Source organism: Siphateles boraxobius, unplaced genomic scaffold (assembly GCF_051911475.1).
Source record: "Siphateles boraxobius isolate OS27281-9 unplaced genomic scaffold, OSU_SipBor_1 204, whole genome shotgun sequence".
Classification (NCBI taxonomy): domain Eukaryota; kingdom Metazoa; phylum Chordata; class Actinopteri; order Cypriniformes; family Leuciscidae; genus Siphateles; species Siphateles boraxobius.
The window spans coordinates 4,726,031-4,745,000 of NW_027508816.1; the positions used below are offsets into that span (position 1 = coordinate 4,726,031).

At 39.4% G+C, this 18,970-nt stretch overlaps 1 protein-coding gene across 2 annotated transcripts in view; it reads left to right on the plus strand.

The window, feature by feature from the left end:
* Positions 1-1,039: 1,039 nt before the first annotated feature.
* Positions 1,040-18,970, plus strand: part of LOC143745531 (uncharacterized) — an 18,333-nt gene continuing 402 nt past the window's right edge. The window contains exons 1-8 of one of the 2 annotated variants that reach the window (XM_077237658.1): positions 1,040-1,211; positions 1,945-2,106; positions 5,165-5,399; positions 11,353-11,442; positions 11,663-11,740; positions 15,789-16,079; positions 16,670-16,756; positions 18,030-18,175. In XM_077237658.1, the coding sequence (XP_077093773.1) occupies positions 2,075-2,106; positions 5,165-5,399; positions 11,353-11,442; positions 11,663-11,740; positions 15,789-16,079; positions 16,670-16,756; positions 18,030-18,173 (957 nt within the window). In that variant the 5' untranslated portion in view covers positions 1,040-1,211; positions 1,945-2,074 and the 3' untranslated portion in view covers positions 18,174-18,175. Of the gene's footprint in view, positions 1,212-1,944; positions 2,107-5,159; positions 5,400-11,352; positions 11,443-11,662; positions 11,741-15,788; positions 16,080-16,669; positions 16,757-18,029; positions 18,176-18,970 lie in introns of both variants that reach the window. The other variant, XM_077237659.1, reaches the window with a different exon arrangement.

The following is an 18,970-nucleotide window of genomic DNA, read 5'->3' on the forward strand; positions in this document are numbered from 1 at the left end:
CAGGAACAGTTTCTTCCCACAGACCATTTCCCTCCTGAACAGTTAACACACCTCCCACTGTTTATTGCAATACCCTACAACTCAGGTGATACTTATATGTAGATTTATTTATTTATAATATTCAAAACACTATAAATATGGTGTATTTCTGCAAATGGCAATAGGACCACAGGGAGGAGCCGAGGAGCTTGATTTATTCACAAATTATCTGTCTCATATTGTACTGTCAGGACATGATGAAAGTTTTAACAAATATTTGTTTACAAAGGTTACCTACTGGAGCTTTAAACAGCATATAAATCAAAACTGCCTACTGAAGGAAATGTTGTGTTGATGGACTCGATTTACTCCATCTGTGTTTTGATCATCGTTCTGAATTCGATCTGGATTTAGTCTTTGACAAAAATGCCATTTTCTTAGTCCCTAAAAGGGATAGTGGAAACTTTCGGTCAGTGAATACCACAGTAAAGTTAATATAACATTTTATTTATATAGCACCTTTCACAGACAAGTAAGGGTCACAACAACTGTACAAATACCATCGAATACCATAGACCAATGCCAAACCATATTGTTAATTAATAGCTTGTCCAAAAAGATGTGTTTTAAAAGATTCAACAAAAACCATAGTTCTCAATGTTAAAGGGAGAGAGTTCCAGAGCCACAACACAGAAAGCACAGTCACCTCTTGTCTTAAGACATGTTCTGGGAATAGTCAATCGACTCCAGCTGGAAAAGAGTCGGAGTGACCTTACAGGCCTTGGAGAGGAGCTTAGGATGACTCCACCGGGTGGTGGCGCTCTGCGCTCCACCTGGGAAATCTCTGTGTACCCGCTGGTCGTTCCACCGTCGAGGGTAGTGAGGGTGGAGGAGCTCGTGAGGCATGACTGGGCAGTAAATGTGCCTTCTACAACCATGTGAGCTCCTCATGCACGTCCGGGAAAAAAGGCACCGGAGATCCCAGAAACCAATCATCCAACCACGAGCGCTTGGCTGCCAACTAGCCGTCACACTCAGACTGAGCCACCATACCGAGTGCGATCCCGTGTGCATCATGCAACGCAACGTCATGTGACGCAATATGTGTGTGATGTAACTTTAAACTCACTCAGGAACTCCACCTGACGCAATGTGCAAAGGCGTCCTTGAGAGATTCACCCAGTGAAAACACTCGCCGTTTGTGTACAGCTCTTTTAGCTGAACCGCCCAGGGTAAACTCTCTGCGCTTGCTCTTTTAGAGAGACTGCTGTAATGCGCCGTATTTTTTTCTCCACTAACCGAAACAGTTTCTTGCAAAGATGAATGAAATGAGCTTGTGTACAGAGGAAACTTGTTGTGCTCTGAAAAACAGATCTGAAAGAATGAGTGCACGCCGCTCCCTATATACCCGAATGCTGGAGAGTTGCATGCAAATTTCACTCGACAAATCTCATTGGCCTTTTCTGAAGTTTCAAAGGTGTTTGGGGTTTCCAAGTGCAACCCCTAATGTCTTAATTTCAACACAACATCGAAGTGACTGAGGCAACTGAAGCCACATTAAGTAACCGAAGACTTTAAACCATAGTTGCTGTATAAACCGTGTTTAATTTTTGTAACACCAAAATTGTCTCACCTAGTTGAATATTGGTGTCTTTTATTATCTTGCTGGTGGTATTTTCTAAATGCAAACTCAGTTTTATGCCATGTAAAAAACACCCTTGTCCCGTGGAAAAATGATAGCAAAGTGTAAAGTCATGTTAGGAACATGCTAGCATTGTGCTAATCCTTGTTAAAAACCGGTTAGCAACATGCTAAATAATGCAAGCAACATGGTAAAACATGCTAGCAATGTGCTTATTGATGGTTGAAACATGCTAGCAGCGTGCAAAATCTTTTTTATAAAGGTAAGATTTTTGCAAAGCAAGCAGCCGAGCGTGTTTAGTCACTTCTGTGTGTCATCTACAGGGGTGCAGAGCTGCTAAATCCTCAGTGAAAAGCAGCAGCTACGGCTGGGCGATACCTGGCCTGCGCTGGGTCACGGGGAAGGAGCGTCTGTTCCCCGTCACCACCAGCCGCAGCTCCAGCCCCGAGAAAGATGCAGAAGAGATGGAAGAGTCATCTGATGATGTAAGACCAATGTGTTTATGTCTGTCATCTTTGGCTTGAGCAAATGAAAATTCAGTCATTACAGTTTCTTTTAATTGCTTTGGTGCAATTTTTAAAAGCAAGCGGTACATTTTTAAAACTCTTAGTTGGCTACTAATCTCACAACAGGTCTTTAACAATTACTGCAACGCCCTTCTTCTGAATGGACATCTACGATATAGAGTCATATAATACAGTGTGAAACTCTGTTCTAGCACAAAACCATGTTATATCTTCACACATTTTACTATAGGTAATTATTATAGAAGTTAGGTAATGTGTTTTTCTTAATGCAACAACTTTAGCTTGTATTACTGTAACATTTTATTCCAGCAACAAGGATGTTTTGTAATGTCTATCTTTCATTATTTGCTACTGAATTAACTTTTTGTTGAAGTGCCCCTATAATGCTATTTTAAAAGTTCCTAATTTTGTTTTGAAGTCTCCTACAACAGTTTTACATGTATAAAAGGTAAAACATTTTTTTTTAATTTTCTCATTATATACATTGCACATCACCTCATTTCTCAAAGACTCAGATATGATTCGTCCAAAGATACAGTCTCTCTAAATCCCTCCTTTCCGCAAGCCTACTCTAGTCTGATTGGTCAGATGACCCAGTCTTTTGTGATTGGTCTACTCTGATTGGTCAGATGACCCTGTCTGTTGTGATTGGTCTGCTCTGATTGGTCAGATGACCCTGTCTGTTGTGATTGGTCTTCTCTGATTGGTCAGATGACCCTGTCTGTTGTGATTGGTCTACTCTGATTGGTCAGATGACCCTGTCTGTTGTGATTGGTCTTCTCTGATTGGTCAGATGACCCTGTCTGTTGTGATTGGTCTTCTCTGATTGGTCAGATGACCCTGTATGTTGTAATTGGTCCACTCTGATTGGTCAGATAACCCTGTCTGTTGTGATTGGTCCAATCTGATTGGTCAGATGACCCTGTCTGTTGTGATTGGTCTGCTCTGATTGGTCAGATGACCCTGTCTGTTGTGATTGGTCTTCTCTGATTGGTCAGATGACCCTGTCTGTTGTGATTGGTCTTCTCTGATTGGTCAGATGACCCTTTCTGTTGTGATTGGTCTACTCTGATTGGTCAGATGACCCTGTCTGTTGTGATTGGTCTACTCTGATTGGTCAGATGACCCTGTCTGTTGTGATTGGTCTACTCTGATTGGTCAGATGACCCTGTCTGTTGTGATTGGTCTACTCTGATTGGTCAGTTGACCCTGTCTGTTGTGATTGGTCTACTCTGATTGGTCAGATGACCATGTCTGTTGTGATTGGTCTACTCTGATTGGTCAGATGACCCTATCTGTTGTGATTGGTCTACTCTGATTGGTCAGATGACCATGTCTGTTGTGATTGGTCTACTCTGATTGGTCAGATGACCATGTCTGTTGTGATTGGTCTACTCTGATTGGTCAGATGACCCTGTCTGTTGTGATTGGTCTACTCTGATTGGTCAGATGACCCTGTCTGTTGTGATTGGTCTACTGCGTACAGAGGATGTCGGAAACGCAACGTCCAACTGAATTTCAGCTCCGGAGGCGTCCTAAGGCAAAGAAATTGTTCACACTGTAAAGACAGTAACGATGGCATTGATTTTATCATATCAATCCGAGCACAAATCCGATGAAGAAACATTGGATGAACTAGTTATTTAACCCGAACCTCCATCGCAAGGACGACTTCAGTCAGACATTTTTCAGTAGGGGCTCCACCACTGGTAAATACACTCATTAGGGGCCTTCGCACCGGGTAGTCCTAGGAACTAGCCTCCAGGGTGTTTCCCTTATGAACATTTTCCTGGTTGCATTCGCCAGTAGGAACTCTGAAGTGACGTGAGCCGCGCTCGCTGTTGTGACTTTTTTTTTGACGGCGCTGAGAACGCCAATGCTCACATTCTCCGTGTTCATTAGTTTACGATCTTTCTAACAGTCCTGTCTTGATATAACTATTATACATAGAAAGTAGACAGAAATGAAAAGTTATTAGCGTTTGTCGTGTGGTTGATGTCCAGTGTTGCTGAGCAGAAATACATAATCATGTTTCTCTTGGTCTCCTCAAAGTTGCGTTGGATTTTATCCTTAGCGTAAAGGTGAAGAGCTTCATCTATCACTGTTTTCCATGTTCATAGAGTTAGTTTCAGGAGTAAATATATAGGCTATAATCTGTGTGTTTACATGGCTTTTTAAAAATGGCGGGTGCTGGTGTTTTGCTACATGCGTTCGGCCAATCCACGAACAATTATAGGTAGTTCCTATAGTGCTGGTTCAGACCCGACTCTGAAGTAGGAGTAAATTAGTTCCTCCAAAAGAGTTCCTAGAACCAAAATCGTTCCTAGTTCCTGCAGTGGGAACATGCCAAAAACCGGTAACTTCTGCCAAAGGTTCTAGGAACTATGAAAAGGTCCCTCCGGTACGAAAGCCCCTAGTGACAAGTTTTTACTCAGTTTGTCTGAAGTGGATTGTTTTGAAAAAATTATGATGTGAAAAGAAACATGTACAGTATAACTGATTAAAGCAGGAGATCAGGTTTGAGAGAATGACTAGTGGTGTTACAAGTGTGAATAATTTAGATTTTTGTCTTAAAAAATTGGAAAAAGTACACCTTTTGAAAATAGTACCAAAGCAAATAAAAAACACCATTATGCTGTTATGTTTTCTGTGGAACATCTATTCCTTGAGATTTGTCTTTCTTCCTACAAATTCATGGGTACAATAGAAAGTGATCTAGAGGCTGGTTTATGCTGGTTAGAGCTGGTATAATGCTGGTGGACCAGTATAGTCATGCTGTTCTCATGCAACACTGAGCTGGTGCTGGTGCTCCACTAACACTCCCACTTCCCATGCTGGGAACCAGTAAACCAGCATCCCATGTTAAGCATACCTTATGATGGTGACCAGCAGTGCTGGATTTTTCAGAGTAGATAAAGATTTTCAGTCATAATATATATTATGAATACCATATTCATTTGCTATGGTATTTACACTTGAAAACACTCCAATCAAACAATCTTCTCCATCAGTACAGTTTGGGTCGTTTCTCAGAGTTGGAGGGAGCGGGACGCAGACCAAAGCCTCAGTGGGGAGAGAACGGCCATGACCGGAAGCTGCAGAGATGCAAAACTCAACGCCTGGTGACCCATCTCCACCGGGACACGGCCCACGACCCAGAATGCCACACCAGCTCAGAGAAGTTCGGCCATCTGGCTGTGTCCGATCGACCCGGTCTCCACCAATCACTCATTTCACAAGTGCCATTAAGAGTAAGAAGACAGACAATGAATAAGCAGCAGAACAATTTGCGATAACAATTACATTACACTGTTGATATATGTATCACTTTTTGCAATTGCCAGTGGGTTATGGAAAATGGCGTTTAATTGTTACCTTTTTGATAACAATTTGAAAAACCCAACCCCAAATTGGAATAACTGTTACTTATGATAAAACTTTATTATAATAATTACTGCAATGCCTTTGAACTATGAACCGAAGCAAGAACATACAGTATTAGCGCTTATACTGCCACTATTACAGGATTTTATAGAAATATAACTTAGAATATAGGAAGAATATCATAAATCCTGCATCATTTCCGTCTTGCATGTATTCCGTAGCTTATAGAAACAAATGAATGTAAACCATCATCATTGGACACAGCAAGGCTAAACTGCACCTTAACGCGCCACATCTGCAACACAATTTCCTAGCGCACATCATTTTCACAAAAAGCTTACATTTAAATGGACATATAATGCATATCTCATTAAATGCTAAAACTGTTCAGTTGTGTTGTGTTGTTTTAACAAATGAATATTTTCTAAAATTTTCGACGGATTCCCCCGGCCATCGCATGCAAAGACACGAATGGCGTAGGCTAAATGACGTTTTGCCTCAAAACAATGGATTTCACCAAAAGGAAGCAGTTAATTTTGCACCTACAATAATAATGGAACTCAATTATCATTTGTTTTGTCTTGAAGTTGAATTCAAATTCCATTTGGCTCAAAAATCTGGATCCCACCTTTATAAATCATGCAGAACAGATTTGAACCAAACGGTTCAGCACACACAGAATCATTCCCACATTTACATGCACCTTTCAATCTCAAAACTTTGTGGTGTGTATTGGGGCAATAAGTTTCTATTAACTTCAGATAGATTAAATATGTATGCTGTCAAATTTATTTAAAAGAATTATCTAATTTGACATTCCGACTAGTTCCATCTGTTCTGCACGATTTACCTGTATAAAGATGGGATCAGGATAGCAACACCAATAGGAGGTGGAGGTGAACTCGTGAATCAGTAAATGATGGGGTGTACATCCACATAGAAACACATTCATAGTATTGGGACAAAATGAAAGACTTCTATTAAACATTTAATATGTCAATGCCATGTCAGACTAAGCTATTGGAGGATTGGATGAGGCTGAATCACAGAGTAGGAGACACTCATTTAGCACAAGCTCACTTAAATTTAATTTCAGGGGTTCACCTGCATATCCAGTCTTAAAGGCACAGTGTGTAAGCGTCGCTGCTAGAGGCCGCTTATTCAAAACAACAACACAGGTCTAGCTTTATGATGGCAAGGATGAACGTGGAATCATGGGATTTGTTGCTTTCACCTCCACAGCCGATGGAAAGCAATCCGACGGGAATCATGTTCATGAATGAGCTAATGTATTGAAGTTTTATTAACGTTACCGTGGTATGAAGCAGTCGGCGCTGAGAGCCCGGGATATTTAACATGGCTGATTTTATAATGCTTATATGGCGCAGTCGGCCACTACCGCTCCTTTCATTTTGTCGTTTATATTTATTTTACGATTAAAGTTACATTTAACGTCCACCTCTTTTTTCCCTGAAATTTGTTACAGTTACTTTTAATAACTTAAATTCACACTATTTTATTTCATTCTAATGAAATAGCTGGGGGCTTGATCCTGAGATTCGGCTCGAGCTTCGAGTTAATGTTCCAAGATAATATGCTTTTGAATAGAATGAGAAAGAATAAAATCAGGATGGAGGGATGCCGGCTCAATGTCTGCTGCTTATATACCCTCGTGATGACGACTGAAAGGACTGAATGATTACGCTGCTCCCAAACTTACATTTACATTAACATATTTGTTTTGAGTGAATCTTTAATTATTTAAACATATCATACTCAACATAGAATACTTTAGTGCAATGCTTATCAATGTCATCTGGCATGTTTTCAGTGATATTATAATAAACTATTTTTTCTGTTGTTGAATATAGTGCTGACGGGCTTTGTAATAATCAAAATACACAATTATAGTTCATTTAGTGTCATTTAGTTGTAGTTGTACTTCTTTTATTTATAAAGCACATTTTAAAACAGTCTGAGGACTGACCAAAATACTGTACAAGTCAGATAAACACAACAGAAAACTAAATAACACATAAATAAGACCATCAACATCATTTAAAAGCTGAAGAAATCAAATAGGTTTTCAAGAGAGATTTAAAAAGTGATAGCAGTCAGGCTGTTCCACAACCTATGTCCGACCCACCTCCTTCGTCTCTGAACATTTGTAAAAGCAAGCAGAAAGACCAGCTTCAAGTTGCTCTTGCTAAAGAAAGACCATCTAAACTGACCTCAGTGATTTAAGCTAAATTACTTTGTTATTTATATGCCTGATTTGCAGTGGATATCAAGTCATCATGCCCCTGTTAAAACAGCTGGTTTCTGTGATGTAAAAATTGAAACAAATATCAATTATATAAGGAGCTTTCTACGGAGCCCCTAAAGGGACGTGGTGGTGGAAAAAAAATTAGGATGGGAGAATTGTTTTTTAAAAATCTTTTGCGTTCCCTCGCAAAACTTTTGAGTTCCCTCGCAAAAGTTTTGCGTTCCCTCGCAAAGATATTTGCGTTCCCACGCAAACCCTGTTGTGAGCTCGGACAGACACTTCCTGTTTAATGTTCCGCTGGGAGTGCTTCAGAGCTCCGTACTTAATGGAGCGTTTCATAGTGTTTGAACTTGGACTCAAATATAAAGAAATGCTGGCAATTTTCAAATAGGCTATTAGAAATTCCCGGATCAATATTCTTGAGCTAAAAGTTGTTAAAACACAAACGACACCTATTTACAATCACAGGAACCTAGACAACAAGCTAATTCTCCTCATAATATAAATGTATCTCTAAACAGCCGATCGAGAGACAAGTCCAAATAAGGGGCCGTCTGCAAAGTTCAAATCCCAAACCCATCTTCACATTTTATATTATTAAACATATTCTATAGCTTCACTATGACATTGTGTCCAAATTCAGTTCACACATCACCACTCTCCTGCTGGTTATACTACAATACTTATTTTAATTTAGAAAAAGCATAGTTGTTATGATTTTTTATGAAATAAAATCAATAACTTCACACTGTTATGTGTAATGCCATCGAAATTCAGCAAGCAAATATAATGCATAAGCTATGATTGTAACTAGCTGCCTACAGTACCAATATAATTTTGTGTAAATAATAGGCCTACTTATTTTTTATGTGCAATTACTTCCCATACTAGCTTTCCTGTAACTCAAACAGTAGAGCGTTGGTGCATGCAATACCAAGGTCATAGGTTTGATTCCCAGGGAAGAGCAAGAACTCATAAGAATGTAAATACATTTACAATCTTATGAGTTCTTGCTCTTCCTTTGGATAAAAGAGTTACATTTACAGTTATGCATTTGGAAGACAAAGTTTTGTATAACCAATATTAGAGCAGTGATGTGTGAACTAAATTTGGTGTGTTACAGTGGAGTTATTGAATATTTTTCATAATATAAAATGTGCAAAAGCAGTGTAGTATGACCAGTGGGTCACCATTGATGTGTAAGCTGAATTGGGTGGCACTACAGTTTGTAACATTGAAGTTAATGACTATTTTTGTATTTTTGAATATGAGTTGATGCTGTAGTCGTTTGTTGGGTTATATTGCACTTTGCAGATGGTCCCTTGACTTGTCTCTCAGCCGCCTGCACATAAAGATCCATTTAGCCTATATTATAAAGCTCGTTTTGAGGAAAATTGGGTAGTAGCTCGTTGTCTAGGTTACAGTGATTGTAAATAGGTGTCGTTTGTGTTTTAATAACGTTTAGCTCAAGAATATTGATCCGGGAAGTTCCTTGAGTTAAGCACGGACCGCATTTCTTTATATTTGAGTCCAAGTTCAAACACTATGAAACGCTCCAGTAACATACGGAGCTCTGAAGCACTGCCAGCGGGACATTAAACAGGAAGTGTCTGTCCGAGCTCACAACAGGTTTTGCGTGGGAACGCAAATAACTTTGCGAGGGAACGCAAAACTTGCATTGCACGCGTTTAGCTCTTTTTCCTGTGTTTCTGTTACTTCTCATTGTTTCATTATCGTTTGCACCTGTTGTTCATTTCGTTGTCTGTGTATTTAAGCTCTGGGTTTCTGTCTGTTCATTGCCAGTTCTCGTCGTGTGTGTAGCGGATGTTTTATTTCATAGTGTCCTCAGTGTTTTACATTTTGTTAATTTAAGATCCACGCTGCTGCAAATACATCCTTTAGTTTTTATTACAAGCGGAACGTGACAGAAGAACTGACCTTAAAATATGGATCTAGCAGCAGTTTGTATCCTCCTCCTCTCGCAGGGTGAACAGTCCCTCTACAAGGTTTTCCCCTTCACCATCTGCGAGAGTGAGGAGGATAACAGCACCCCAGTGATCTTCAAGCCCCGAGCCCACCGCAGACATGGAACCAGAGCCCGCCCGAGAACAGCGTTAGTGACAAGGACTGAGCCATATATTGTCCCGGAGCCTGACGTAACGTCTGATCAGGTGTGTGAGCCGGCAACATCAACCATTCAAGAGGGATAACAAGTGGAGTATGAGGGGATGAACTGGAGTCCTACCCGCTCTACTACGGCAGAGGATTTTGTGCTGATTATTTTTGAGGAATTACCCATGCCTGTTACGCCATGCACTGAACCTGCTTCATTAACCAGCACCGAATTGTTAGCGTTTGTTTACCATCTCATTCCTCCCACTCCCTCCTCCTTTACCAAGTCCGAGTAAATCTAGTGAATTGTTTCTGAAGGTTCTGGTATTGGCCATTTTGTTAACCCTTTCCTGCACTGCCCAGTCCTCCAGTCCTCTTCTCACTATCTCACATCAGCCCTTCGTCTGCTCCCACTCAGCCTGTCCATCACATCGTGGATCCGCCTTGGACTGTTAGCTCGCCATTTCAGCCATGTCGACTCCCGAGCTCCACCTCGAACTTCCAGGCCCATAATTCCACCTCGGCCTGTTGAGCAGACTCTCCGCCTCGGCTCCTCCCTCCCCCTGCTCCACCCAGGACTGTCATCCCTACGGCCCCACTAGGCTTCCTCGTCCTTCTGGCTCCGGCTTGGACAGTCATCGGTCTGTCTGCGCAACGGACTTCCGGGTCTTCAGCTGCGCTTTGTTCCTCCACCCCTTCGGCTCCGGTGGGCTCCTCCTTCCCTCCAGTTGCACCTCGCTTGGTCCCTGGTCGCTCCTCCTTTGCCTCAGTCCTCCAATACCCTGGCTAACGTCATGTGTAAAACAACGTCATGTGTATAACAATGTAATGTGTATTGCAACGTCATGTGTATAACAAGTGTTTTGCTTCATGGTGTTTTCAGTGTTTTGCATTTTGGTAATTAAAGATCCACACTGCTGCATATAGATCCTTTAATTTTATTGCAACCGTAATGTGACAGAAGAATTTACCTTAAAATATGGACTTAGCAGTAGTTTGTATCGTCCTCATCTCGCAAGGTGAACAATCCCTAGAGAGGCTCATGCAGGAGTTCTTGGACTTATACCATCTTGTGTTTAAATAAAGGTACACACTGCTGCGAATAGATCCGTTCTCATCTTTATTGCAACTGGAACTTGACATGTACACTTATGCAGTTATTTATCCCATGCTTTTTATTTTTTTATCTATAGTTTTTAGTGGCATTGCAAAGGTTACAATAATATTATAGGTTATAATATTAAATGAGCAAAAATTCTAAAATTATTTTTTTTAGATCACATAAACCAGCTGTTTTAACGCGTGTGTAGACCTTTTATATCAACTGTATGTTAGATTCTCATTGCAATAGTATATGAGGTAGGCGATTCTGCTCTAATTGACTCTATAATTTAGTTTTAGGAGTTTGACTATTTGTATGATGGTGTTTTCTATTCCTCCAGCTACAGATTAAAGTGAACGGACAGAGAGGAGGAATGGGAATCTGTATTGCGGGAGGGAAAGGCTCTTTGCCGTACAAAGAGAACGATGAGGTAGGCCTTATCTTCCTGTAGCCACAACGCCTGAATCTCTTTACACACTATTACTACCATACTCCTTTGGGTCTATTTATGATAAAATATACACATGGACTGGAATACTAATGCGCATCCAGACAGTAATTCGGCTGATGATATGACTGTGCCTGATTTGCTTCCCCCACAGCTAGTTAATTCCTTCTGTTTGCTGATTGATTTGTTTTCTTCACGTCAGGGTATTTTCATCTCCAGAATGTCTAAAGGCGGACCAGCGGAGAAAGCCGGGCTTCATGTTGGGGACAGAGTGTTGGAGGTAAAATAAGTGTATCATAATGTATGTACAGTTAACGATACATTGATTTAATGACTAATTGGAGAGCATGGTTACAACTGGGGATACTTGATACTTTAAAGGTACAAACATTAACTGCTGATTGTGTGATTTTATCAGTGGCTGACTTAAACTTGTCTCTGCATGCATATTAAACTAGAACAAATTTCATTTTCATGGACATTTACGCTGAGTCCGAAATCACGTACAGTTGAAGTAGGTACTACATTTGAATTTGAATTTACATCCCGATTGTTAAAAAGTATGCTTTATATAGTATGAATATATGGGTAGTATGAATGAAATTTGGATGTCCTACATCCGCCATGTTGTCATTATCATACCAGCGTCAGCTGAAAACGCAAACTTTTGATAAGGGGTTTTGAAAAAAACGTTATTGTCTCTGTGTAAACTACAAAAACGTGAATTTGTGAACAATGCATAGTGTTTGTTTACAAAGTGACATCGCCACCTACAGGCCTGGCATGAAAAATACAGCATTTTACTGTAATTAGTTTCTTAGTTCTTATTTTATTATGGCTTACTTGTCTTTAATAAGTTTGGCTAGTATTAGTTTTAGCAGTTCTTTGTGAACAGGGATCGTTTTGACAACGTTGTCATCTGTACGTGAAAAACGCAAATGAAAAGCGTTTCCCTTTTTTTAAGTACATTGTTTTCATCTAAACGTGCTGTAAAGTTTGAATTTGTCTGGTGTTGGTTGTGTTTAGTGCACACTGCTGTGCTTATTTTCCCTTCGTGGATTATACTTTTTTGTTTTGTATTTTGTTAATTAAAGTAATTGCTTCAAATTAGGTCCGCTTTGCCTCGCGTCATCTTCCTGCCTGACAAGACGTTACACAGTATCTTTGTTTTATTCAATTTATTGGTCACATTTCTTGTTATTAGTTTCTTAGTTCTTATTTTATTACTGTTTACTTGTCTTCAATAAGTTTGGCTAGTATTAGTTGCCATGGTATCAAAATAATCAAGAATGGATCTAAAATTCTAGTCTCTTGCATACGGCAAGAAATAATTAATCCAATCACACTTTGTGTTCAGTACAAACCATGTTTATCATTGCAAGTAGATAATTTTTTGTTTCCACCAAATTACACATGAATTTTGGGCAAAATACAGTAGAGCTTGATTGGACAAACAGCCTTTGAACAATGAAAGATAAGAATGCACTTTGACTGTATGTGTGTTTCTCCTGCTGACCCGGTTATAGTTGTTTCTCTGATGGCCATTGGAGGGCATCATTACACAGAAGCTGTGACCCCATGAGCCTTAAAGCAAGAGCACTGTGGGGGAAAAGTATTTAGATATGCAAGTCACAATTCAAATCGTATTGATGTTATTGCATTAGATAAAATATAAAGCATAAAGCATAAGAAACAAACACATTTTTAAGATAGCAAACACATTTTTAAGCAAAACATTCACAAAGAAGTTTGTTACATGCTAAAACAATATATACAGCGTTTAAAAGTTAAGACAAAATGGATTTGAATACTTTTTAAGGTTGTCAGAAGGGAAACTGACACTAAAATTAGTTATTTAAAACAACTTCTCAGAGTAGTTCAATTAAAAGCTCTCATTCCTCAAGCATGAGTTGTGCTGCATCTGACATGTTCAGGTAATTCTCTAATCCTAGATTTAATTTGCAGTGACAACTAAAAGTCAAAATTCATAGGTTTTTCCCCCTTACAATGGTTGATGCTGTGGCTCTGTGGTATTTTCAACACACAATCGCAGTCTAGTGACTATCCTGAGATGTGACAGGCAGCAGTCGAAGGAAGGAAAAAAACATGAGCTGTTTTTCCTGTCAAGCCGAACGGTGAGGAGCGGTTCCAGTTATATTTCCACTTGAGCTTGGTTCTCGGCCCAGAATCCTCAGTGCGGTTGACTGTATGTACTGTATGTATGTAGTGACATCGCCACTCAGGATTGGTCACTTGTCTGTTCTCTGTATAGCAGGCCAAGTGCGCTATTTGAACTAGGTAAACACACATTAAAATAAATATCTGATCATCCGCCATATAAAGCAGTTGCTATTTACATCTCATACGGTCTGTAAACTCTTGCGTTCCCAAAGGCAATGACTCACCCTATTTGTATTATATTATCAGCAGGGTTTGAAATTAACTTTTTCACTCGCCTGCCAATTTGGCTACTACATTTTTAAGTTAACGGCCTTTCAGAACTTCTACTAGCCAAAAAAAGAAAAGAAATGAACCAGATTAACTACGTCACGGCATATATACTGTATATATATTAAAATTTGTATTTCATACATTCATTTCTTATTCAAACAAAATCCTGTCATCCAACATCTCCTCTCTTCCTCTTTCATCCTCATCAACAAAAATGTGTTTTAGATGGACAGATCAATACAGTAAAAAGAACATAAAAAAATGTAGGGTGTTGGAAAATAACAATGTCTTGTCTGTTAAGCAAATGCTTTTTAATCTTCGCTATTACTTCAATGCAAATGAACAAGCGCGCCGTTATTTGTTGCGTAGTGAAGTGTGTTTTTAAGTCATAGACTGTAAAAAAAAATGGACGACGCCTATCTTGACAGTAGTCTTAAACTGAACAAACAAATAAATGCCACAGTCAGAGCCAGTTTTTTCCACTTACGCCGGTTGGCCAAAGTCAAGCCATTTTTAAATAGGAATAGTTTTGAAACAATTATTCACGCTTTTATTTCAACACGTCTCGACTATTGGAACTCATTATATGTCGGGTTACCTCTCGCTGCTATCTCACGTCTTCAGATGGTCCAAAACGCGGCTGCCCGTTTGCCCACTGGCAGCCGAAAACGAGATCATATCACTCCAATTCTACGTTCTCTGCACTGGCTACCAGTCCGATTCAGAATCGATTTTAAAATTGTATTATTTGTCTACAAATCGCTCCACAACCTGGCCCCCAAATACGTTTCTGATTTAATTACTACTCATCATTCATTCAGATCACTCAGATCAAGAGACCAACATCGCTTGGCTGTCCCACGGTCTTGCTTAAAATGTAGAGGCGATTGTGCTTTTGCAGTAGTCGGCCCTAAGCTCTGGAACACCCAACCATTGCATATTAAATCAGCTTCCAAACTAGCTGAATTCAAATCTCTGCTGAAAACTATTTTTTTTTCCTAGTGCATTCAGTGTACCATAACTTGTATGTTTTTATTAATTTTATTTATTTGTATTTGTTGTTTTTGCCTTGTTTAGTTCCTACTCTACTGTACAGCACTTTGGCTAACCAAGGTTGATTTTAAATGTGCTTTATAAATAAATTAAATTGAAATTTAATATATCATAATGAAATCTGAATGGCAGATTTGGCTACACAAACTTCACGAGCAAAGTGAGTAAACATAATAAGTAACTCCAAACTGGCTCGTGATCTGACAGCGTAACCCACCACAGTTAATTTTTACCCACATTTGGAGGGTGTAAATTTCAAACCCTGAGTATCAGCTTTAGTGGAAAATGAAATCATATCCGGATCGGCAAGGTTGAGCAATCAGAACGGCTATAGACATATACTATAATAGAAGGAGAATTCTGGGGTTTAGAGGTTTCTTTCAAAAGTGGGATGACACCCACAGCTGACCAGCAAAACCTTAACTGGCTCAGCCTGTTTTTTTTTTTTCCTACAAATGGCAGGTGGGCAAACCGTTGGAAAACCTGTCTGAAAACATTCATTTTCTCCACAATACTCTTTGGTGTGGAAATAACACACATCCTCTTGAAGGTCCCAGGTCATTTCCTCATATAAATGGTGGGCATTTCCTCATTGTTTGAATTTCGTTGCATTTGTCACCTGTTCGTCCTCTTTCCACACTCTAACAAATGCTGTGTTTTTGGGTCAAATATGGAAAAACCCAAACGTTGGGCTAAAAATGTAATTTAAAAATTTAACCCACTTGCTGAGTTTGTCCATTTTGACCCAAAGTTGGATTGAAACAACCCAGAATTTTTAAAAGTGCATCGACTCACTGCATTTCATTTCTGATTTGTGCCTCCAGGTCAATGGCCTGGACATGCTGGAGGTCAGCCATCATGACGCGGTCAGCGTCCTGAGGAATGCTGGGAGTTGTATCAAGATGAAAGTGTTACGAGAGAGATGCGTGTCCACGGAGCCGCGAGCAAACGACAGGTCCGACGGCATGGAGACCGACCTGCAGATCAGCCAAGAGTGGGATGTTCCTGTGAGCAATAACAGATCAGCCGGCCCACAATCCTCCACTGATCCCACGCCGGACTGCAGCCCAATGACCAACCGGACAGAAGCTTCGGCCTGCAACGGAAACGGACCGGTAGGCTGGAGAGATGTTTATATAATTCTATTATATTCCACAGAGGAATTAAAGCAATAAAATGATCTGAAATGGAATTAGACTCAAGGTACGTTTACACGACAACGATTTCCTTAAAAACTGAGAAGTTTTTCCTGAGTTTTCCTCATACAGACGATCGTCAAAACGATCCCCATTCACACGGATCCACAAAAACGACTGTAAACGCTGTATTCTGCTGCCAGGCCAGTAGATGGCGATGAAACACTGTAGACTGAACACGTGATACGCATGTGCATGATGTCATCGTCTTCAGAGATTCACGTTTTTGTTGTTTACACAGAGACCGCGTTCAAGAACATGCACTTTGAAACCAGTTTTCTAAAGTTTGCGTTTTCAGGCACCCAAAACGCTGTTGTCGTCTAAACGATCAGCCAAAACGCATAAAAGTTTAAAATTTTTAGTTGAAAACGGTGTCGTGTAAACAGCTCCTCAATTAGAGCTATTGAAGCACTAGATTTGATGATTGTTGAAACAATACTCATGGTTTTGGAAACCGTAATGTTCATTTTCCTGTTTTTCTCTTGATGCTCTTCATGTTATTTTGTCAGAATGAAACAGTACAGGACTTACGGCCAATGAAAGACATGGAGACCTTCAAAAACAATGCCCTACAGATTGTGAAAAACACCATGACGGTACGTGTGGAGGACAGTAAGCGTTTTAACAGTGAAATCTCAGGAATGCATTTGATCAACATTCTGTCCTTCATTCTGATGCATAATGAACACGTCCCCGTCATGTTGTCCTGTCATTCAGTCTCTGTGAAGAAATAAATATCTGATACTTTATAGACTCAAAGAGAACATTACAATAGAAGAAAATAGAAACTGTAATCAATTCTAAACAAACTTTGTCCTATCTGACAAATTCCTATCTTTCCATTCACAAATGTAGAGATCACAGATCTCATCTTGTTTTCCAGGACATTTATAATTGTGCTTATCAATTTATTTTGTTTTGAAGTTGGCGTGAAACAGAAGCTGTGATCGTTTCTTCCCGATTATTGACATAAATCGGCATGAAATATCTTGTCAAACTACAGAAATGTAGAGCGGACTTGTTTTGTCCATCGGGAATTGATTGTATCATTAGACTGCTGTCATTTGCTAATTGCTGCGATCTCATGCGAGTCCACATGAATGAAAAAACAAATAGTGACGTGCACTTCTATAGGTAATAGAAGTTAATTGATAAGTTACACTTACTTTGAAAGTCAACCTTAGACATTCTACTAACTAGTAACTTTGCAAATACATGACAAATAACTCTCACTGGAGTATTAGTAGACTGTTTGGGTTAGTAGAATAAGTTGACATGTAGTTGCAAAGTTACTTATAGTCAGTAGAATGTTTAAAGTGGACCATCAAAATATAGTGTTACCAATACTTTATTTTATTATTTCCCCCTCAGTTCTGCTATTATATAGTAGAGAAAACAGAAAATACTGCCAATGTGAAATGATGTCTGGGTCCGATTGAAGTGTCCATGTGGTGACATCATACAACGCACTTATTGTGTACAAAGGCTACATGTTTTTACATTGTACTTATATTTAATTTAAAAATACCTGCATGTACAGGTGCGATTCATTTCTGTAATTACATAGTTAAACTGTTGACTCTTTAACCCAGCAAACCTGTCCTCACCGTACCCGTATTCAGCTCAATAGCAGCACAAGTGTTTTGCAACACAATAAGTGCATTGTTCCTTACATTTTTTTTCATCTAGGCCTACGCATAGCAAAGACACCTAATACAAAGTGTGAACAGTTTTTGTTCTACCTGAGACATGCTTAAGAAACAGATCGCATATCTTTAGCAGGAAAGCACAAAGTAAACATGGCTAATTTGAAATGCCAGTTCCTGACAGCTGTGTAAAATCTTCTTTGCTCTCGACTCACTTCGCCAGATTCCCCGGATCATCCTCACACACCCCTCGACCTCGGATGAAGACGTGGAGCCGCTCACACACGGCCCAGATGATGGAGACTTCGAGTGTGACTTCAGTGACATCTACTCCGACTGCCTGAACAATGCTTTCTATCCTCTGTGAAAGTCAGCTGCGTTATCACTCTGCACACACACTACCAGGAAAAGCTTTCGGATCGGTGTTTGAAAAAAAAACTATTGTTAAATATTATGACAACTTAAAATCACCGTTTTCTATTTTTATAAATTTTAAAATGTAATTTATTGCTGTGATCAAAGCTGAATTTTCATCATCATTACTTCTTTACTTCATTAGCATCATTGATGCTCAAAAAAATCAAATCATCATATTAGGATGATTTCTGAAGGATCATGTGACACTGACGACTGGAGTAATGATGCTAAAAACTCTTTATATACGTAGAAAACAGACGTTTTAAATTGTAATAATATTTCACAATATTACTGTTTTTATTGTATTTTTAATCAAATAAATGCATCCTTGATGAGCTGAAGAGACTTCTTTTAAAAACCTGAAAAAATCTTACCGATCCAAAAACTTTTGACTGGGAGTGTAGTTTGTCATTTGCAATGAATTACTGTGCTAAATTGAAATTGCTTTCATATATACACTTTTTGTCTCAGAGATTATTATTATTATTAATAATGAAGTGCATGTGGTTAAAGCGTGACATCAGCATGTCCAGGATGTTAAGTGAATCTCAGATTTGATTTGCCTGAATCGCTGACGGCAGGACACATAAATGATCAGGAAACGCACTGAGTATGATTTATTGTATACAAAACATGACAGCACAAATAGTCACTGACACCAAATTGGAATTGAAAAAGCGAGATGAACAGAGAACTTAATTTAACCGTAGATTTCAATTAGGAAGCTGCCAGACTCAATTGTGTAGA